Source organism: Manis javanica, chromosome 7, assembly GCF_040802235.1.
Source record: "Manis javanica isolate MJ-LG chromosome 7, MJ_LKY, whole genome shotgun sequence".
Lineage (NCBI taxonomy): Eukaryota > Metazoa > Chordata > Mammalia > Pholidota > Manidae > Manis > Manis javanica.
The window spans coordinates 14,610,355-14,634,902 of NC_133162.1; the positions used below are offsets into that span (position 1 = coordinate 14,610,355).

General features: G+C 35.1%; 1 protein-coding gene across 7 annotated transcripts in view; it reads right to left on the reverse strand.

The window, feature by feature from the left end:
• The window catches only part of ATRNL1 (attractin like 1), a 718,480-nt gene that overhangs the window by 591,331 nt on the left and 102,601 nt on the right, over positions 1-24,548 (reverse strand). For all 7 annotated transcript variants that reach the window (XR_012133000.1, XM_073240354.1, XM_073240356.1 and 4 more), the window contains exon 10: positions 3,756-3,910. Coding sequence is in view for 6 of the 7 variants with exons in the window: in XM_073240354.1 (XP_073096455.1) it covers positions 3,756-3,910 (155 nt within the window). In the remaining variant the exon portion in view is untranslated. The remainder of the gene's footprint in view (positions 1-3,755; positions 3,911-24,548) is intronic.

Sequence of the window (24,548 nt, forward strand, 5' to 3'; positions counted from 1 at the left end):
CACTCTATTTTTAAATGGTTAACTATATGCCTTATTATATATTAGTAATTAAAGTAATATCATTTTATTATGCTCCTCTTCAAATACAGAATTACTTTTCAGTTTGTTTACTGAGTTTGTTTTTAAATAATAGCCTACCAGGTCATTAATGTCATAAGTAAAACTATCCTGTTCAAGAAATTTATTTTTAAGATTCTATTTATTATTTTGATCTGATTGAAGTTTCAGCTGTTCTGCTTTCTGCAAGATACATTTCTGATATAAATCCTATTCCATACTCTAATAATCTAACCCAGGAAATTACATTTTCATGTTTCTACTATTTTTCTGAAGAAAAAAATATATCAAATATCTTTGAATTGTACAAGTACTCTATACATTCTCTTAACCCTTCAGTAAATTTTCTTATTGAACAATGACTACCATTTGTAAATAGAAGTATCATGATTATATATTAGGCCTACAGGAGATAGTGCAATAGTTATTCATTTGATGATTCTGAAATACTGTCTCAAAAATCACTTTAATTTCAAGGTGTGTTTCAATTCATAGGAATCTCCTATTTGTAAATGTTACAATCCTCAAATGACACTTAAGAAATGTGAAAGATAAACTGATTATTTTCTACCCACTTACCCTTGAAAACTTTTGTTACAATATTTACTTTCCACAGTCTTAATAATTTCAAAGTATAAATACATCTAATAATATGAGATCAACTCAGTGAGATATTTTTCCATTGTAGCTTTAGCTTTGTTGTGTACTAGAAGGCTGTCTTTACATAAAGATCATTTTAATCTTGAATACTGTGTCATGGTGGCTTTCTGAAAGCAACAATAATACCACTAACAATAACAAAAAATTAATAGAGTTTTCAAATTTCAAATTTGACTTCAAGCTAGATTTACAAATGAGAACATTAAGTAATATATCATCCTATATGTGACAGTTCATCTACTCTCATTCATCAGCCCTGGGTCTATTATCAGTTGCACTTGAGTCACTTTTAAAAAATATAGATGCCTAGTGCCTGATGCAAGCGAATCAGATTATACAGGTCTGGGTTTTTTTCTGTAACATTCAAAGGGCACGCCAAGGCACAGCCATATTTGAAAATCACCATCATATGCATTCTACATCTATCATGTATAACAGCGAGAACAGTGAAGAAAAGTTATATCCTCAAAGATTAATGCTATTTGCTATATAAAATTTACTTTGGCAGTAAGGTTGAAATAGTATACTTTAAAGCAATGAAAAATTAGTATTGGCACAAATCAGAATTTATTTGTTTAAACATCATATAACAAAAGGAATAAGCTACATCTTCAGGTGCACTTCAGTTAATATGCTGTAGAAGTCCTAATGTACTTTACTAAACAGAAAAAGTAACATGACCTTTTTTTCCAAAGAGATCTATTTTCTAGTTGGTTTATTATGCAGTGGTTTTGTTTTCATTCTCCAAAATTACAGTCCATAAGGAAAACAATTATTTTGCAAGACATTCTCAAATATGAAAAACATTTTTCCCAGGAAAAAAGATATTCTAACATTTAATGCTACAAACTCAGGAGAATAAATAAAAATTGGGGGGCTATCTTTATTGAGAACTGCATAGACATATTCAAATGAGAGAGAACAAAACACTGTTATCCTACATTGAATTGTATGGTTGCTGGACGTTTGTTGTTAATGTTAGCACAGGGGGGAAAAAATACAATGTTAAAATATAAAACTGTTTAAAATATGTTCTTCCTCCAATCTGAACAATTTGGAAATTGCTTTTTTTGTTGTTCATTTGAAAAATGAAACTGATATTTGCTTCTCTTTCCACAGCATTAAGTAACATTACTAAACATAAGGTGTCTGATAATTTGTTGCCAAAATTAAGAACACACAATGGACACAACCAAGCAGCATGACGTTAGTCAAGTGAAAAGACTATCATAAGAGCAAGATCTACCACACACCATCTTCCTGGCTGTGGGCAAGTTCCTTTTACTCTGATGTGTATGATATTCTGGAAATGAGTTTATTAACATGTTGTTGCAAAGTTATTAGAGAGATGAAGATATTGTGTATAAAATCCGTAGCATAATAACTCTCTCTTAGGAGACACTTAACAAATAGCAGTAATTAGAGGAATGATAATCTGAACTCTCTCTGTGAAACTAATATCTCTAATGTTTTTCACCTCTGTAACCTTTTCTGATGCACAAAAACTAAAATATGATAATCTTGGACACTATGGAAGAAATAGAAACAAAATCCCAATATGTCAGCTACAAAATAGCTCAACATTAATTCCTTCATTAAAGTAGACATTGGATAGGAACTCCTTGAAGAATCTTTTGAAAACCATCAAAATTCCACACTTTTCCTAGGAGTTTTATTCCTAGAAGACAAGCAAAACTTTCACCTACCTCCAGAGAAACATGCTTATTATCTCATCACCATAGCCAAAACAGTATGTTGATAGCCCCAGCGTGGCAATGACAGATCACAAAAAACCACCCTAGACTCAGTACTTCGTTTAATCCATTTTGGGGGATCTCAAGCCCTGATTTATAAGCTCTCCAAAAGCAGAGACATTGCAATTTTCATCATGAATCATCATCTCAAATTGTTATTTCAAAATGGTAAAGATTTAATTATTTAGAACATAAAAATCCTAAATACAGTAGTTTTCAATGATAAATCACAGACAGATACAGTTAAGAGTTAAAATACATGCTTAACTTTACTAGGAATTTCCTTCTAAAAAAGAACTTCTAATAACAAAGATCAAAGTGCTTATTAATAGGCATAATTAGCTTTGCATGTCACCACTTGAAATAATTTTCCAAAGTAGTTACACTTTTATATTAAAGAGCAAAAGGACACTTCTTACATCTATTAAATATGTCATTCTTTGCTCTTTAATTTTTTCTTATCAAAATGTTTCTTAATAGCTTAAAATTGGCATATTACTTTATACCATCAATAAAAGCTACTCTTTAAGTACTGCTAAGTATATATTTCAAGTATCAGCTAGGTTTTATCTACAATATGATACATAAAGAAGTGTTTTTACTACAATAATATTCTGAGTAGCTAAATTTAATCTCAATAAATATTCATCTAATATCCAAAAACTGACAGGACTATAGATAGAGTAATTAAAATTAAGAGAACTGTATAAATGCACTGTCTTTCTGGCTCTCTGGAAAAGATCCTTTTTTAATTATTTCCATTCCTAGGTATGTTTTGAATTCCTGTTTTGTTCCAAAAATCTTATTTCTTTAGCTCTACTGTCTCTATCTTCCTTTCTCTAATTCTATCAGCTTCCTTTCCAAGTGTGTTTAATTTAAATGAGTCTTTATTCATACCACTAACTCTAAAATACTGTATTCCTACCTTTTATAATTTACATAATTTGGTAGTGCTGCATATCTTTCCATTATCAAAACTAATATGGTAATAGGCAAACACAGTTGACTGATAAGATGACTCACATAGAGATACAATATACAAAATACAAAACCCTTCAAAAAATTCAAACCTAGATTTCTAAGTTCCCTGTCTCCACCACAACACCCCAGTATGTCTGTTCTCTAAGCCTATATGCTAAAATGAGAAAGAATTCCATTAGTAATCTGTCACTGAATTTACCTCTAAAATGACATATACACATGCTGTCAAGTAATGTATTTGAGAATCTCTACATGAAAAATTTCTGATATTTCCTACTTTGTACAATCCTAACAGATACATACCTATGTCATATGCCAGGAAATCGGCAGAAAAACATTTTGCACCGTTACTCAAGGAAGTGTCATTATGGGTATTTCCTCCAAAAATAAGCATAGCTCCATTGATTAGAACAGCTGAATGAAGGTATCTGGCAAACCCACTTTCTTTCAAAATAGTCCTACAGGATAAAATTTAAAAATGTATTACAAAGGATAAAACGATCTCCCTGATTTTATATATACTATATAGAGGGTCTAATTTGCATATAGAATTTTCCTTGAAACTGTGAAAATAACATGCTTTTTTTTTAACAATTCACAAATGGCCTCTACACTTCAATTTTTTTTTAATATTTTGAGATTCACAGTATCTTAAAATGCTTTGAAGAAACACAATAGTAAATACAATTGTTAATGATTTTATAATGATTTATATTTTTAATTTTTACTTCATTTATAAATGCAGGAAACAAGCCTCCTTAAAGCTACAGGCCAAAAATACCATCAGTTTTAAATACCAAATAAAAAATTAAATACAATAAACTTACTCTGAACTGTATTCAGTTTAAACTACATAACTCATATGGGTCTATAGTAAAGTTTTTAAGTTTTTAATTAAGTAAAATATAATGAATATAAAAGTGCACATATCATAAGCCAAAAACTCAGTGAATTTTCACAAGATAAACACAACTAAGTAAACAACACTGAGAAATTTTTTAGCAAAAATTTGCATTGTTGTCTTTGTACTTCACAAAATAAAATCACATAGTTTGTACTCATATCTGTGCACATGCTTTTGCTCAAGATTATTTCTGTGATATATCCATATTGTTGTAACTGAAAATCACAATGCATTTTTGAGAAACATTAAAATTAAAATAAATATCCTTTCTTTAATTAAAGGGTAACTTTGAAAGTAGTATAAATATTTGCTCACAATTATATTTTATATATATATATATATATATGAACTGATATATAAAAAAGGTACATGAGAATATGAATTAATGCTTTACAAATATACTAAATAAATCCCTGATACAAAGCATCAGAATATAACATAGTTTATATAGTATAGTTAATAAGGTACACAGAGTATCTCAAAAAACATGGATGATTATAATAGCAATTAATGCTTAAAGAATATGGAACTGATTTTCAGAATGACAACATGAAGAGTTCCACAAACACTGCCTCTAGGGAAAGAACAATAACTGGTAAAACATTATAAAAACAACCATTTATGGTCTCAGAAAACTTTACTAAGAGCAACAGCAAACCAAGAAATATTCATACAAGAATACCTACTAAAATTTAGTAGCAACAGCAACAGCCCATGATACTTAACCCATTACCTGCTCCCCCCCTCCCCCCTTCCCACACCCTCCTCCGCACACATTCACTTACACAGAACCAGTTTCGGAAGACAGAAGCCTGACCCAGGTGGGTAAAGTGAGGAACAGAGAGCGCCTCCGTCCCTCAGCTCCTAGTCCGGACCACCGATACCTACCCAGGAGCAGCAGGCTGCCGGGACTTCCCACCACCAGCCCTCCCGGACCCCAGGTGGCAGAAGCTCCAGCCAAGCAGAAAGCCTGAGAGGTCTGAGTGCCCACCCTTCACCTAGTCCCCACTGACAGAGCGGGAGCCGTACACCAGGCCTAACAGGCTGAGAACACATCTCACCCCAACGCACTCTTAGGGCACAGGTTCTGTGCCAAAAGAAGCAAGTTGGGAAGCGCAAAGGCTGCCACCCCTGTACAGTGCCCAGGAAGTGACACAATGGTTTCCCCCTAAGAACAGGCTACTAACCCCACCTACAAGTCCAATGCAGCAGCACAGAGGTTTTCCACCCAGGGGAGACGGCAGGCTAAAAAAAAGGAGAGCTCTCAAGTTCTTCCAAGGGAACTGACTCCAGGAAAAACAGAGGGTGGGAAGCTTTAGGCCTTCAGGGCACTCTCAAAAACAGTGGAGGTTTCGGTAGTAAGCAATTAAGAGAGAGCTGACAGTTCCAAGAGAATAAGTTAAAATAGACCAGCTGTTAAGTTTACCAGAGAGAAGCAAAGAAAAAGAAAGAGCCCTACTGGGGTCAGAAGCTCAAAGACTGGCCTCAAAGTCACTCCTTAAAAAGGGCTGACTTTAAGTTCAAACAAGACCGTGGAGCACTATGTCCCAGAGCATTGATAAAAATAATAGAGCAATGGGCAATTAGCAGAGGCTATGAGGTGGGTATGATACAGAGGAAAACAGCTTACCAGAAAGGTCAGAAGAAAAAGTCAGACGGCCCTGATAAAACTACTGTCATCCCAGAGTGACTGTGTGCACCCCCAGCCTGTGCCCACTGAGGAAAAACATCAGAGGATGCATTTGGAGGAGGAAAGAGACTTCACTAAAAGAGTTCAGCCAAGTCACAAAAGAAATAAAATTACAACAGCCCCAGACAGAGAGAGGAAGAAATCAAGATCCAGAGTTGCTACATTATCTAAAATGTCCAGTTTTCAGAGTAATTTATGACATGCAGTGAAATGGAAGTGTGACCCATACACAGAAAAAAAAAGGAGACAACAGACCTGCCTTCCAGAGGGCCTGGATATTAGACAAAGCAAAAAGATGTCAAAGCAGCCATTATAAATATGTTCAAAAACTTGAAGAAAACAAGGTTTAAAGAAGCAAAGGGAAATATGACATCTTATCAAATATAAAGCATCAACAAAGAGACAGAAATTACCAAAAAAAAAAAACCTGAGTTGAAACATGTAACAATTGACATTTTAAATGTACTGGAGAAACTCGACAATAAAATTTCAACGGCCCAAGAGAAAAAATCAGTGAACTATAAGATAGCACAATAGAGATTCTGCAATCCAAAGAACAGAGAGGGAAATGAACAGAGACTGAGAAATGTGAAACACCATTAACAGCAACCACACGTATTTCCTGGGAATACTAGTACAGGAGAGAAAGAGTAAAAAAATGTTCAAGAAGTAATGGCAAACAACATCCTAAATTTAATGAAAAACACTAATATACATGTCTAAGAATCTCAATAAACTCCAAGTAGGAAAAGACACAGGAAGGTCCACACTCAGATATAAATAGAAATGCTGAAGGTTGAAGAGAAAGAAAATCTAGAAAGCAGGCAAGAGAAAGATGATTCTCGGCACACGAGTCTCCCAACAGGATAAAAAGCTACCTTCACTTAGAAACAAGTTAAGGCCAAAAGGCAATGGATGACATATGCAAAGTACTCAATGAAAAAAATATATCAAAATACAGGGAATGACATCATCAAGATGGTAGAATAGAGTTTTCTGCCCTAATCCTCCCACAGAAACACGTATTTTTCAACTACCCAGAGATAAGAGTACATTTGCGGGAGCCCAGGAGTCCAGCAGGCTAAGTCCCAGTACCATGCAGAGCAAAAGTCCCAAGAGTAGAGGGACTGAAGAGAGTAAGAACAGTTTCACTTTACCACATGACCCCCACAAGACGACACAGCTCACTGTCAACAGAAACCCCCTTTGTCATAGGATTTTGCCACAGGGGAAAGGGAGCTCACAGTGAGTGCCTGCTTTCCACAGCTAAGCAGGATGACCTTCTTTCTCACTCCATTGGGAACAATGAGGGGATTGGCAGAGAATGGGAAAGGGGCTCATAGCACCAGGGCAGGAACTCAACAAAGGGCCAAGGTTTCTACTAAGCACCTCACAAACTAGGCCAAGAGGTCCACGCACAAATACATAGGAAGCACCACCTGCAGACTCACCCCAACTAGCACACACATGCCCCCAGCAATTCATTAACCTCTCCCACGTGTAGCCGGCACCACACACACACACCTGCAGACAGCACACTTGAGCTTCTGCAGATCGTGCACAAGCACACGCATCTGTTGCATTAGTAGAAGATGCATAGCCTTGAACCTTTCAGGTTCTATACCCTAGAGAAAATAAGGGAGGCTCTCAGCACTGGGCCTGGCTTTGCAGGATGCAGAAAATATAATACCCAAAATATGTAAAAACTCCTATAATTCAATAGAAAAAAAGAACAATCCAATTTAAAAATGGGCAGAAAATCTGAACTGACATTTTTCAAAGAAGATACACAGATGGCCAACAGGTACATGAAAAAGTGCTCAACATCAATAATCATCAGGGAAATGCAAATCAAACCAAAATGAGATATCACCTCACACCTGTTAGAATGGCTATTATCAGAAAGACAAGAAATAACAAGTGGGGAACTCCTGTGCCCTATTGAGGGGAATATAAATTGGTGAAGCCACTATGGAAAACAAAATGAAGATTCCTCAAAGAAGTTATAAATAGAACTACCAAATAATCCAGCAATTCCACTTCTAGGTATTTATCTAAAGGAAAAGAAATCAGTTTTCAAAGACATATCTGCACTGTCACATTCACTGAAGCATTATTCACAATAGCCAAGATATGGAAACAGCCTAAGCATCTATGGATTTAAAAAAATGTTACATTATATATTTATATTTATATTTATATTTATAGTTATAGTTATGTTATATTTATATATGTAAAACCTTACTCAGCCTTAAAAGGGCAGGAAATCCTGCTATTTGCAACAACATGAATGAATATGGAAGACATTATGCTAAGTGAAATAAGGCAAACACAGAAAGACAAATACTGTATGATCTCACTTACATGTGGAATCTAAAAAAGTCAAATTCACAAGAGCAGGGAGTAGAATAGTGGTTGTCAGGGACTGGAGAATAGGGTAAATGGAGAGATACAGGTTAAAGTGCACAAAGTTTCAGTTATATAGGAGAAATAAGCTCTGGAGATCTAATGCACAACACTGTTACTGTAGTTAATAATACTGATTGATACTTGAATTTGCTAATACAATACATTTTAAGTGTTTTCACCATACACACCAAAAAAATGTTAACTATTAAGATCATGGATGTTAATTAGCTTGACTTTGGTAATCATTTCACATATATGTATATCAATACATCACATATACACCTCAAATGTATGCAACTTTGGTCAATTATACCTCAAAAAATTGGAAAAAATTATCAAGAATCTTATATTCAAAAACTGTCTTTCAAAAATGAAGACAAAGACATTAACCAAATAAACGAAAATAATAAATTTGCTTATAGAAAGCAACCTCACAAAACACTAAAGGGAGCTGCTCAGTTTTAAATCAACTATTCCAATCCAGAGTGCTAGCAAAGGCAATTATATAATTATGAAGCAAAGCATGAATGTGTATTTCTTCTCCTTTTCCTAATAAATTTGAAAAGCCAATGTTACAAAATAATATATAGACAATTGTATTATTCAGCCTATAATATATAAAAATGCAATATATTTGACAAGAACAACACAAAAGGATGATGGAAGTGAAGCTCTGTTGAAGTAATAAAATAATGCCAAATAAGAACTCAAATCAATAGGATCAAATGCATAAAAAGTGCACAAAATATTCAATAACAAGGAAAATGGGCAGTAACTGCTAGTAAGTATAGGGTTTCCTTTTAGGGCAGGGCAATAAAATGGTTCTAAAATTATGGGAGTGGCTGGCTAACTCTGTGAATATACTAAAAACCACTGTATTGTACACTATAAATGGGTGAATATTATGGTATACAAATTATAATTCAATAAAGCTATAATGAAAGAATATTGGACTTTTGTAGTAAATTACTACATATGGCTTCATCTAACAGTTTGCCTTTGATTCTCTCCTAAACCTTCCAGATTATAAAAGAAATTTAAGGATTCACAATTATACCACTATGTCAAATGTGGAGGTCTGTCAAGTTAAAAATTTTTTAAAGAAAAATAACATGTCTTTTTTAAAAGTCTCTTGGTCTCTAATCCCTATAAAATAAACACTGGTGAATATTAAATGAATAATATGGATCAGGAAAAAAAATTCAGCTACTAGAAAGAAACTTAACCTGAAAATAGTTTAAATCTAATGATCAAGCAGATAGGATTTATCCAGGTATGCAAGGCTGATCAACACTTGAAGGTAAACTGATGTAATCCATCACATCAATAGGCTAAAGAAGAAAAATTCTATGATCATATCAACGTATACAGAAAAATCATTTGACAGAATCCAACATCCATTCGTATAAAAAGTCTCAGCAAACTAGGAATAGAGGGGACTTCCTCAGCTTGATAAAAAAACATCTACCCAAAAAATTATAGTTAATGGTGAGAAACTACATACTTTCCTTCTAAGAAAAAGAATAAGGCAAGATATACTCTCACCACTCCCATTCAACATTGTATTCGAAGTACTACCTAATGTAATAGGACAAGAAAAGGAAATAAAAGATACACAGAATGAGAAATAAATAAAACTGTCTTTGTTCACAGAAGACATGATTGTCTGTATAGAAAATCCCAAACAATTAAGAGAAGAACTCCTGGACCTAGTAGGTGATTATAGCAAGGTTGCAGAATTCAAGGTTAATGTAAAAAAGTCTATTGCTTTCTTATATACCAGCAATGAACAATGGATATTTGAAATTAAAGACACTACACCATTTATACTAGCACAGAAAAATGAAAATAGGTATAATTCCAACAAAATATCTGTGAGAGCTATATGAGGAAAATTACAAACTGAAAGACATCAAAGAAGGACTACATAAGTGGATAATCCATATATGTAAATAGGAACAGTCAATATTGTCAAGATATGAGTTCTTCCCAGTTTACTCTATATATTCAATGCAATCCCAGTCAAAATTCTAACAAGATATTTTGTTGATTCCAACACTGATTCTAAGAGGTTAGAGTCCCAGAATAGCCAACACAATATCAAAGAAGAGCAAAGTCAGAGGATTGACACTTACCTAATTTCAAGACTTTCTATAAAATTATAAAAATCAAGATATTGTGGTACTGACAAAAAAAGAAATATTTATAGACCAATGGAACAGAATAGGGTACCCAGAAATAGGCCCACACAAATACAGTCAACTGATCTTTGACAAAAGACTAATTCAGCAGAGCAAAGACAGTCTTTTCCATAAATGGTGTTGCAATAGCTGGGCATCCACATGCAAATAAATAAACAAGAGAATCTAGTAGAACTTACACCTTTCACAAAAATTAACTCAAAATGGATCATAGTCCTAAATGTAAAACACAAACAATAAAATGATGACACAGGAAAAAATCTAGGTGACCTTGAGTTTGGTGATTTTTTTTTGATATAGCACCAAAAGCACAATTCATGAAAGAAAAAAATGGGTAAGTCAGACTTCATTAAATTAAAAACTTCTGTTCTATGAAAGATACTGTTCACAAAGTAAAATAATAAGCCCACAGACTCGGAGAAAATATTTGCAACAAATATCTGATAAAGGACTGATATCCAAAATATAAAAAGAACCACTCAGATTCAATAAGAAAACAAACTGATTTTAAAATGACAAAAGCCTGAACAGACACCTCACAGCAAATAAGCATATAAAAAGATGTTCAACTTCATAAGTTATTAGGGAATTACAAATTAAAACAACAATCAAATACCATTCCACATCTATTAGGGGGACTAAATTTCAAAACACTGACACCAAATGTTAGCCTAGATATAGAGCAATAGGAACTTTAATTCATTGTTGATGGGAATGAAAAATGGTAAAACCACTCTTAAACTAAAGATACTCTTATAAAACTAAAGATACTCTTACCACATGATCCAGCAATTGCATTCATTGGTATTTACCCAAAAGAGCTGAAAATTTAGGTCCATGCAAAAACCTACACGTGGATATTTATAGCACCTTTATTCATACTGTCAAAATTTGGAAGCAACCAAGATGTTCTTCAACAGGTGAATGGATAGAAAAACTATGGTACATCCAGACAATGCAATATTATTCAATGATAAAGGAAATGGGCCATTAGGCCATGAAAAATCATAGAAGAAAAAAAATTGAGCATACTGCTAAGTGAAAGAATCCAATCTTAAAAAAAAGATACATACTATATGATTCCAACTATATGACATTCTGGAATATGTCATATTGATGACAACGGAGACAGTAAAAGATTAGTTGTTGCCAGGGCTTTGGGGGTGTGGAGGGAGGGATGAATAGGTGAGCACAGGTGATTTTTAGGGCAGTGAAATATTCTGTATAATACAGTGATGGTGGAATATATCATTACAAGTTTGTGAAAACCCACTGAGCCAGAAGACAAAAAGTGAATACTAATGTAAACTATGGGCTTTAGTTATTAATAATGTATTGATATTGACTCATCAATTTTAACAAATGTACCACACTAATGCGAGATGTTAATAGAGGGACTTGGGGTGGAGGAATTATGGAGGTATTTGGGAACTGTGCTTGTTGCTCATTTTTCTATAAACCTAAAACTGTTCTATAAAAATAAAGTGTATCAATTCAAAAACAACAAAACAACACGACCAAAATGACAGTAATAAAAACTGCAGTTGCTTTTCCAGATGTGGTATCTTTACTGCACTGAATAAACCCAGCTCCTAGTACCTGGTATGCAGATATTTTCTAAAATACATGAGGCGTAAAATGGGATTCAGGTTTCTCACTGTCATAAAGGATTTACAAATTTGGGAGAAAGACAGCTAGAATAAATCCTGTGATATTGTACAATATCATTATGCAATTTAGACAAGACAGGGTTTAGGCAGACAGACAGATATAAAGAAGTACAGATACATGCCTATTTCAATAAATACATGTAAATATGTATGTGTTTATATATTTTCTATCTTTTGAGAGTCTATAAACACATCAGAAAAGCAATAAGCATACATAGTGCCCTAATTTTGGTTTTTAAATACTATTCTCCATTATATGGAACCTGGGTTCCTTGCTAAGTGAAAAAAGCCAATCTAAAAAAAAAAGATACATACTATATGATTCCAACTATATGACATTCTCGAATATGTCATATTGATGGCAATGGAGATAGTGAAAGTATTAGTTGTTGCCAGGGCTTTGGGGGTGTGGACGGAGGGATGAATAGGTGAGATATGAACTTATTCCAGCAAAGGAAGTACAAGATGGGAATGGAATTTTTTTTGCATGTGTGCCATGAAGTGCAGGAGTGCACAAAATATGATGGGGACCTGTCTGATTGACTAAAAAGAGCTCACATTGGCCATATCTGGGACACTTTTTGCTCCAAAACAAAGAAGAATAGTAACTGATTATAAAACATTGAGAAAATAAAAGTCTATCCACGTATATTGATATAACTTAATACACAAACAGGGAAATGTAGAGGGAATAATAAAATCACAATACCATTATTTAGTAAACCATTATAGTAATAACTTTGTCACAAGAATGATCAATGGATGTTATAACTATTGACTAAAACTTTAATGAGATACATGTCCTAAAAGTATCTTCTCATAAGGTGTTTGCTAATTAAAAAAGGAAAAATTGTACCTTTACAGTGGAGAAAACTGGAATCACTTTAACCTCCCCATTAACCAAGATATAAAAGTTGACCCAAAGATGAATGTTCATAGCAGCCTCATTCATACAGTCCAAAATGAAAACAATCCACACGTCCATCAACTGATGAGTGGATACACAGTATGTGGTATAGTCATACAATGTAGGATGGATAACTGAACCATAAAGAAGTACTAAAATATACTACAGAGTGGATGAACCCCAAAAACATTATGTTAAGTGAAAGAAGCTAGACACAAAAGGCCATTATATATTCCCTTTATATGAATATTGCAAATAGGCAAATCCACAGAGACAGAAAGTAAATTAGTGTTTCCAGGTGATGGAGGAGGAGTATAGAAAGGTATGGGCTTTGTTGGGAAGGAGGGTGATGGTAATATTCTGGAATTAGTGATGATGGTTGCATGACATTATGAATATACTAAAAACCACTGAATTGTATATACTTCAAGATGGTTAAAATGGAAAATGTTATGTTATAGAATTATAACTCAATAAAAAATTTTTTCAAAAAAGAAAAAAAGGAGTCATAGGAGGACACAACATTTCAGGATTCTACCAAAAATACAAAATCTGAAACTAATAATAAAGAAACATAATAATAATGAAACATCAGACTAACCCAAACTGGGTACATTCTTCAAAAGAAAGACTGAGATTGTTCCAGATTAAAGGAGACTAAGAAGACATAACAAGCCTGAGCAGGGCAGTGTAAGAAGGGAAAACCACAAGCCGATTTCACCTGCAAAAACAGATGCAAAATTTTTAAGAAACCATTTTCAGTAATAAAATGTTCTATTTTCTTAATGAGAGAGTAGTACAGTTGGAAAAACTAAGATCTACAGATCTATAGATTAGATGAACTTTTTATCAATGTTACTTCCTAAATTTCATTTCTGTATTGTGGTTATGTAACAGACTGTCATCGCTTTTTTTAGATAATACATTAAAATATTTAGGCTTACAGGAACATCGTGTCAGCAACTCACTCTTAGTTCCGAAAAAAAAAGTAGATGATGAGAAAGACAGCAGTGTGAGTGGGACAGTGGGAATCTCCTCCCAAAAACACATATATTTTTGAAAATACAACAAATCCTAAAAGAGAGACCAGAAGACACAGGAAAACAACCAGACCACATCCACACGTGCGAGAGCCCAGCACCTGGTGAAAGGGGTAAGATACAAGCCCCAGCCCAGCAGGACCTGAGCGCCCCTCACCCCAGCTCCCAGCAGGAGGAGAGGAGTCGGAGTGGGGAGGGACAGGGAGCCCAGGACTGCTGAACACCCAGCCCCAGCCATCCGGACCAGAGCGCAGATACAGTGCATGCGTGGGGTGCTGGAAACTATGGAAACAGGGCAGCAAGATCTTTGAGCGGGTCCCAAAGCCAATGCCCCTGTGACAAAGAAAAGCGAGTGCTTTTTAAAAGTCTAGAAGGGACAGGGATGCCACAGCTGGATGAAAGCATCCTGGGTCACAGTCCAGTAGCTGGAAATTACAGGGAACTCTCGGCACACTAACCCCCTGGGCAACAGCTCTGAGACCCCTCACGGAGGTAAACAGCCAAACAGCCCCCCGTCCATTACCCCTCCCTGGCCCCGCCATAGCAGAGCAGCAGCCTGAGGCTGGCCAAGCCCACAGCAAGGGAGCTTCCTCCATACCAGCCAGGCAAGATACAGATACCCAGTCTACATGCAATTGCCCAACACAAGCCACTAGAGGTCGCAGTTGTCCCAGTAAAGAGGCCAGGAGCAAGTGGAAAGCCTTAGCTCTCCCAGCTGACAGAAAGCCAATAGCTCACCACTGCACCTATCAACAAGAAAAGGCAAAAAAAATTTGATCCAGACAAGACTAACCCAGACAGCTTCGACATCTACTACATCTTCCCCTGAGAAGGAACCCGGGGAGATAGGTATAACCAGCCTTCCTGAAAAAGAATTCAAAACAAAAGTCACAACCATGCTGATGGACTTGCAAAGAAATATGCAAGAACTAAGGAGGGAGAATACAGAAATAAAACAAGCTCTGGAAGGACTTCAAAACAGAATGGACAAGATGCAAGAGGCCACTGATGGACTAGAAAACAGAGAACAGGAACACAGAGAAGCTGATGCAGAGAGAGATAAAAGGATCTCCAGGAATGAAAGAATTCTAAGAGAACTGAGTGACCAATCAAAATGGAACAATATCCACATTATAGGGGTACCAGAAGAAGAAGAGAGAGAAAAAGAGATAGAAATTGTCTTTGAAGAAATAATTGCTGAAAACTTCCCCAAACTGGGGGAGGAAATGTCCTCTCAGACCACAGAGGTACACAGAACCCCCATGACAAGGGATCCAAGGAGGGCAACACCAAGACACATTATAATTAAAATGGCAAAGATCAAAGAAGAGGACAAAGTATTAAAGGCAGCCAGAGAGAAAAAAAAAGGTCACCTACAAAGGAAAACCCATCAGGCTATCATCAGACTTCTCAACAGAAACCCTACAGGCCAGAAGAGAATGGCATGATATACTTAATGCAATGAAACAGAAGGGCCTTGAACCAAGACTACTGTATCCAGCACGATTATCATTTAAATATGAAGGAGGGATTAAACAATTCCCAGACAAGCAAAAGTTGAGAGAATTTGCCTCCCACAAACCACCTCTACAGGGCATCTTACAGGGTCTGCTCTAGATGGAAGCACTCCTAAAAAGAGCACAGAACAAAACACCCAACATATGAAGAAGGGAGGAGGAGGAATAAGAAGGGAGAGAAATAAAGAATCATCAGACCATGTTTATAATAGCTCAACAAGCAAGTTAAGTTAGACAGTAAGATAGTAAAGAAGCTAACCCTGAACCTTTGGTAACCACAAACTTAAAGTCTGCAATGGCAATAAGTACATACCTTTCAATAATCACCCTAAATGTAAATGGACTGAATGCACCAATCAAAAGACACAGAGTAATAGAATGGATAAAAAAGCAAGACCCATCCATATGCTGCTTACAAGAGACTCACCTCAAACCCAAAGACATGCACAGACTTAAAGTCAAGAGATGAAAAAAGATATTTCATGCAAACAACAGAGAGAAAAAAGCAGGTGTTGCAATACTAGTATCAGACAAAATAGACTTCAAAATGAAGTAACAAAAGATAAAGAAGGACATTACATAATGATAAAGGGCTAAGTCCAACAAGAGGATATAACCATTATAAATATATATGCACCCAATACATGAGCACCAACATATGTGAAACAAATACTAACAGAACTAAAGTAGGAAACAGAATGCAATGCATTCATTCTGGGAGACTTCAACACACCACTCACTCCAAAGGACAGATCCACCACAGAAAATAAGTAAGGACACCAAGGCACTGAACAACACACTAGAACAGATGGACCTAATAGACTTCTACAGAAATCTATACCCAAAAGCAACAGGATACACATTCTTCTCAAGTGCACATGGAACATTCTCCAGAATAGACCACATACTAGGCCACAAAAAGAGTCTCAGTAAATTCCAAAAGATTGAAATCCTACCAACCAACTTTTCAGACCACAAAGGCATAAAACTATAAATAAACTGTACAAAGAAAGCAAAAAGGCTCACAAACACATGGAGGCTTAACAACACGCTCCTAAATAATCAATGGATCAATGACCAAATCAAAATGGAGATCCAGCAATACATGGAAACAAACGACAACAACAACACAAAGCCCCAACTACTGTGGGACACAGAAAAAGCAGTCTTAAGAGGAAAGTATATAGCAGTCCAGGCATATTTAAAAAAGGAAGAACAATCCCAAATCAATAGTCTAATGTCACAATTATCAAAATTGGAAAAAGAAGAACAAATGAGGCCTAAGGTCAGCAGAAGGAGGGACATAATAAAGATCAGAGAAGAAATAAATAAAATTCAGAAGAATAAAACAATAGCAAAAATCAATAAAACCAAGAGCTGGTTCTTTGAGAAAATAAACAAAATAGATAAGCCTCTAGCCAGACTTAAGAGGAAAAGAGAGTCAACACAAATCAACAGAATCAGAAACAAGAAAGGAAAAATCACGACAGACCCCACAGAAATACAAAGAATTATTAGATAGTACTATGAAAACCTATATCCTAACAAGCGGGGAAACCTAGGAGAAATGGACAACTTCCTAGAAAATTACAACCATCCAAGACTGACCCAGAAAGAAACAGAAAATCTAAATAGACCAATTACGAGCAATGAAATTGAAGCGGTAATCAAAAAACTACCAAAGAACAAAACCCCCAGGCCAGATGAAATTACCTCGGAATTTTATCAGACATACAGAGAAGACATAATACCGATTCTTCTTAAAGTTTTCCAAAAAATAGAAGATGAGGGAATACACCCAAACTCATTCTATGAAGCCAACATCACCCTAATACCAAAATCAGGCAAAGAGCCCACCAAAAAAGAAAACTACAGACCAATATCCCTGATGAACGTAGATGCACAAATACTCAACAAAATATTAGCAAACCAAATTCAAAAATACATCAAAAGGATCATACACCATGACCAAGTGGGATTCATCCCAGGGATGCAAGGATGGTACAACATTCGAAAATCCATCAACATCATCCACCACATCAACAAAAAGAAAGACAAAAACCACATGATCATCTCCATAGATGCTGAAAAAGCATTTGATAAAATTCAACATCCATTCATGATAAAAACTCTCAACAAAATGGGTATAGAGGGCAAGTACTTCAACACAATAAAGGTCATATATGATAAACCCACAGCCAACATCATACTGAACAGCGAGAAGCTGAAAGCTTTTCCTCTGCGATCAGAAACAAGACAGGGATGCCCACTATTCCCACTGTTATTCAACATAGTACTGGAGGTCCTAGCCACGGCAATTAGACAAAACAATGAAATACAAGGAATTCAGATTTTTAAAGAAGAAGTTAAACTGTCACTATTTGCAGATGACATGATATTGTACATACAAAACCCTAAAGACTCCACTCCGAAACTACCAGAGCTAATATCAGAATTCAGCAAAGTTGCAGGATACAAAATTAACACACAGAAATCTGTGGCTTTCCTATACACTAACAATAAACTAATAGAAAGAGAAATCAGGAAGACAATTCCATTCACAATAGCATCAAAAAGAAATAAATACCTAGGAATAAACCTACCCAAGGAAGTGAAAGACCTATACCCTGAAAATTATAAGACACTCTTAAGAGAAATTAAAGAGGTCACTAACAAATGGAAACTCATCCCATGCTCTTGGCTAGGAAGAATTAATATCGTCAAAATGGCCATCCTGCCCAAAGCAATTTACAGATTCGATGCAATTTCTATCAAATTACCAACAGCTTTCTTCAATGAACTGGAACAAATAGTTCAAAAACTCATACGGAAACACCAACGACCCTGAATAGCTAAAGCAATCCTAAGAAGGAAGAATAAAGTGGGGTGGGGGGGAATCTCACTCCCTAACTTCAAGCTCTACTACAAAGCCACAGTAATCAAGACAATTTGGTACTGGCACAAGAACAGAGCCACAGACCAATGGAACAGAATAGAGACTCCAAACATTAACCCAAACATATATGGTCAACTAATATGCGATAAAGGGGCCATGGACATACAATGGGGAAATGACAGTTTCTTCAACAGATGGTGCTGGCAAAACTGGACAGCTACATGTAAGAGAATGAAACTGGATCACTGTCTAACCCCATACACAAAAGTAAATACGAAATGGATCAAAGACTTGAATGTAAGTCATGAAACCATAAAACTCTTAGAAAAAAACATAGGCAAAAATCTCTTAGACATAAACATGAGTGACCTCTTCTTGAATATATCTCCCTGGGCAAGGGAAACAAACGGAAAAATGAACAAATGGGACTATATCAAGCTGAAAAGCTTCTGTACAACAAAGGACACCATCAATAGAACAAAAAAGGTATCCTACAGTATGGGAGAATATATTCGTAAATGACAGATCCGATAAAGGGTTGACATCCAAATTATATAAAGAGCTCACACACCTCAACAAAGGCAAATAATCCAATTAAAAAATGGACAGAGGAGCTGAATAGACAGTTCTCTAAAGAAGAAATTCAGATGGCCAACAGACACATGAAAAGATGCTCCACATCGCTTGTCATCAGAGAAATGCAAATTAAAACCACAATGAGATATCATCTCACACCAGTAAGGATGGCTACCACCCAAAAGACAAACAACAACAAATGTTGGCAAGGTTGTAGAGAAAGGGGAACCCTCCTACACTGCTGGTGGGAATGTAAATTAGTTCAACCATTGTGGAAAGCAGTATGGAGGTTCCTCAAAATGCTCAAAATAGAAATACCATTTAACCCAGGAATTCCACGTCTAGGAATTTACCCTAAGAATGCAGCACTCCAGTTTGAAAAAGACAGATGCACCCCTATGTTTATCGCTGCACTATTTACAATAGCCAAGATATGGAAGCAACCTGAATGTCCATCAGTAGATGAATGGATAAAGAAGAGGTGGTACATATACACAATGGAATATTATTCAGCCATAAGAAGAAAACAAATCCTACCATTCGCAACAACATGGATGGAGCTAGAGGGTATTATGCTCAGTGAAATAAGCCAGGCGGAGAAAGACAAGTACCAAATGATTTCACTCATATGTGGAGTATAAGAACAAAAGAAAACTGAAGGAACAAAACAGCAGCAGAAGCACAGAACCCAAGAATGGACTAATAGTTACCAAAGGGAAAGGGACTGGGGTGGACAGGTGGGAAGGAAGGGATAAGGGCGGGAAGAAAAGAAAGAGGGCAATACGATTAGCATGTATAGTGTTGGGGGGGCATGGGGCGGGCTGTGCAACACAGAGAAGACAAGTAGTGATTTTACAGCATCTTACTATGTTGAAGGACAGTGACTGTGAACTTGGTGACAAGTAGCCATTTTACAGCATCTTACTATGTTGATGAACAGTGACTGTGAACGGGGATGTGGGGGGGACTTGGTGAAGGGGAGAGCCTAGTAAACATAATGTCCTTCATGTAATTGTAGATTAATGATACCAAAATAAAAAAAATTTAAAAAAAGTAGATGATAGATCGATAGACAGACAGATAGATAGATGTATGGATATAGATAGAAGTAGATAGACCTTAAAAATGGTTAAAAGAGAGCATAACTACAGATGCTATGATATTAAAGATTCTAAGAGAACATTAGGACAATCTCTGTAACAATTTAACTAAAGAGACTGATTTCATAAATTCCTGGCACTATACCTTACCAGAACTTAATCAAGAACAAATTGAACATCTGATTTTATAACCATTACATATATTAATTTAGTAAATTTCCCCACTTAAAGAAAAGTGGCTCTCTAACAACTTGACCTAAAATACTCAAGAAAAAAACTGTTTGAATCTTCTATATAACGTCCCAGAAATGAAGAATACTCCCCAACTCATTTTATAAGCCCAATGTAACCTTAACACCAAAGAGCTCATATGAATATTCAAGAAAACCACATGTAAATCTCACATATTAACATCAATATAAAAATGCTTATCAAAATATTAGAAAACCAAAAAACAAGTAGTGCATTTTGACTGAGTTTGCCTTAACTCAAATTTGGTTAATAATAAAATCATCAGTAGAAAAATCAGATAATTGTCCTCCAACAATCCTTTGATAAAATCCTACATCCATTTATGATATAAATCCTTAGAAAACCAGAGGAAAAAAGGAACTTTCTTAATAATGATATCTAAAAATTCCACAAGGAACATCATTCCTACTGGAGAAACACTGAAAGCATTTCTTTAAAGCTCAGGAATCACAGCAGATGCCAGTTATCACAACTTCTGTGCAACACTGAACTGGAAGTTGTTGCTGAATATTAAGGTAAGAAAAATAAAAAGCTGTAAGACCCAGAAAGAAAGAAACAAAACTGCCATTATTTGCATATAATCTGATCATCAATTGTAAAAAAATGAAAAGCATCTACATATCAATTTCTAAAATACTGCAAGTCATCAGATATGTAAGTACTATAAAATCAGTTGTACCTCCATATATCAAGCCATAAAGAAAAAAAACACATAGAAAGAGAATGTGCTCGTTAAACAGTATCCCCCCCAAATTCAAGCCTTCCTCAAAGTAACATTCCAAAAATATGACCATATTTGGAAATAGGATCTTTGCTGAAGTAATTAGCTAAATTTAAATGCGGTTTTACTAGATTGGGGGGGACCTAAGTCTAATGACTGGTATCCTAATAAGGAGGCCACGCATAGACTCGAACACACAAGAAGGCCATGTGAAGACAGGCAGAGATTGGAGTGATGGCTGCAACATACGACCAAAGAACGTCCGGAATTGCCAGGAGCCACCAGATGCTCAGAAAGGCAAGAAAAGATTCTCTAGAGCCTCTGGAGGCAGCATCACCCTGAGGGCCACCTTGATTTCAGACTTCTAGCCTATCAGAGTGTGAGAGGATAAATTCTTTGTTTATAAAAGAGCACTAGAGAAAAGATAAGTATTGCACATCTCAAAATTACCTAAAAGGTAAAGCTACACAGAGAAGTATTTTTTTAAATTATATTTGGTTTTAACCAGACATTCCAAAATTCTGAGAATTTTGACATATCATGATGTTTATAAAGACAAGAATCTTTTTCCCATACAAATATTTTATGTTCACTTTAATAAATCTCTCTGTTGTACTACTTATTATATATGTATTTCTATTATCTCCCATAGGTAATGGACATTTATCACTGGAGTTTTTTTAAAAATATTAAATAAATGGTTATTTTACAGGCAAAAAAAAAAGATACATACATGTGTCATAAAATTTTAAATCATTTGTCTCCCTTACCAAGAACATCTTAGGATTATTCCCAACACAGTACTTGACATAGAATCAACAATTTTCATTGAAGAGATTTCAGATACTCATTATGCAGAGCTATAAGCAAGGACAAATTACCACGAATAGCATGTTCATTAGTATTTACAAAAATGTAAGTTAACTAATAAAATATTAACAAAATTGTCTTGTATCACTTTCTAAAACCTCTGATAGCTAAATGTTTGGGAAATCATAAACCTCAATAATTTAATAAAAGAACTTTCAGCACTTTTCTGCAAAATAACCCCTATTATATTAAACTTAAGAAGCTAGAAGAAATCATTTCATGTAACCAGAATTCATTTCATGACACCATTATGAAAATATAAGTATGTGTGATTTCAGATTTCTTTAAAAGTACAGAATTTATATAGTACCACAAAAGCATTATCTTTAGACTCACTACTTATCTTTTTTAGTCTTTGTAGAAGTATAGTTGAAATCTTTTTTCTCTCACTTGAAAAAAATGGGGAAAAAATTGCCAAGTTGATAATACAGCTGTAAGTTGTAAACGGCAATATTTAATATGTTCCTTATGCATTTAAACTTACTACACTTTTTCACAGGTTCAAGGAACAACAGAGGAAAGGACCTCAACAATGGGCCAGGAAAATCTGAGGTCTCTACTATCACAGAAAAGCCATGACAGAAAATAACAATGAAGGTGTAGGCTCCTACTGCAAGCTCCACAGATACATATGTGCAAAGAATATTATGAGATACCTCATTTAACAAGGCTAATAAATCAAGACCACAGGGCCCTAGTACTCAAAATCATTACAGCAAAGTCTCTTAGCAAAACATAATATCAATTAATAAAACATCCTAACAACATAAAAGCAATCATTTTTGAGAAATGAGATTTTCCATAAATACAAAATATTTGTTCTTTCTTATTCTGTAAATACAAAGAAACCAGAGTAAACTAGTCCTGAAGTAGCAGGGTGGCAGCAATGGCTCTGGGCATATCTGAACTTTTATGTCTCAATCCTTTTCCAACAATGGCAAAAAAAAAAAATGTATTCTGATAACCATACATTAAAAATCAACCCTCTTTTATTATTCTAAATTATCATAAACTATTAGCATATAGTATTAAACTTGAAGAGTCAAACACAGATTTCTCCTTTTAAATAAGCTCTTAATAACATATACCAAAAAGTACACAAATCTCAAGGGTACAGTCCAGTGAGTTATCACAAAATGGAACTGTACCCTTATGTGTAACCACTCCGGAAGCTTCCCTACTGCCCATCCCAATCATTACTCAACTCTTCCCAGCCTGAGATTATCCCTGTAATAACGTCAATGACCATAGATTCGTTTTTCCTAGTGCTGAACTTTATATAAATAGAAGCATATGTTATATATTCTTTTGTGTGTTGCTTCTTTTAGCCAACATTATTTTGGTGAGATACAGCTGCATGAATGCATGCAGAGATAATCCTTTCATCAGTATTTACCATTCCGTTGTATGAATATACAATTAATTTATTCATTTGAACTCTTGGATGGATACTTCATTTGTTTCCACTTACTGATTATTACAAATACAACTTGTCACTAACATTCCTCTGTATGACTGTAGTGCACACATATATGCATTTGTTGGATATATAACTAGAATAACTTTCATAGGATATGTATGTTACATACGTGAGCTTGAGTGTATTGAAATTTAACAGAATCTGCCGAAAGCCTTTTCAGAGGGTTCATTCCTACTAGTTTACACACAGCTGGTATTAGCAGTCTTATAAATTTCAGCCATGGAAGTGGATGTAAGTGGTAGTATTCCAATGCCGTCTTAATTTGAATTGCCCCAGGGACCAATAACAAAGTTACGTACCTTCTAATATGTATCTTGGTGTTTTGACCTTTTGGGTCACCTTTTTTGTGAATTATCTGTTCAAGTCTCCTGCCCATTTTCTGTTGAGTTATCTCATGTTTTCTTATTGATTTGTAGTACTTCTCTAAATTTTCAGGAATAGAGTCCTTCATTGGCTTTATGTGTTACAAATATCTCCCGCAATACAGCTTGTCTTTTTTACCTTATTGATATTTTTAGGTATATATAGTTCAGTTTATAATTTTTCCTTTCCCAAGAGTACTATTTAAAATCCTATTTTAAAAATATTTCTTAACCACTGGATATGAAGGTATTTGTCTCTGTTATCTTCTACAATATTTATTATTTTACCTTCCACATCTAGATCTACAACTGATCTGAAACTGATGTTTGTGTAAAGTAGGGACAGATGGTGTGAAGTAGGCCTCAAAATTCATATTTTTCAATTGTATATCCAGTTAACCAGAGTAATTTGTTAAAAGAAGTCTCTGTAGAACCAACTTTGTCATAAATTAAGGGCCCATAAATGTGTAAGTTTGTCTGTGGAATTCGTTTGTTGTACGG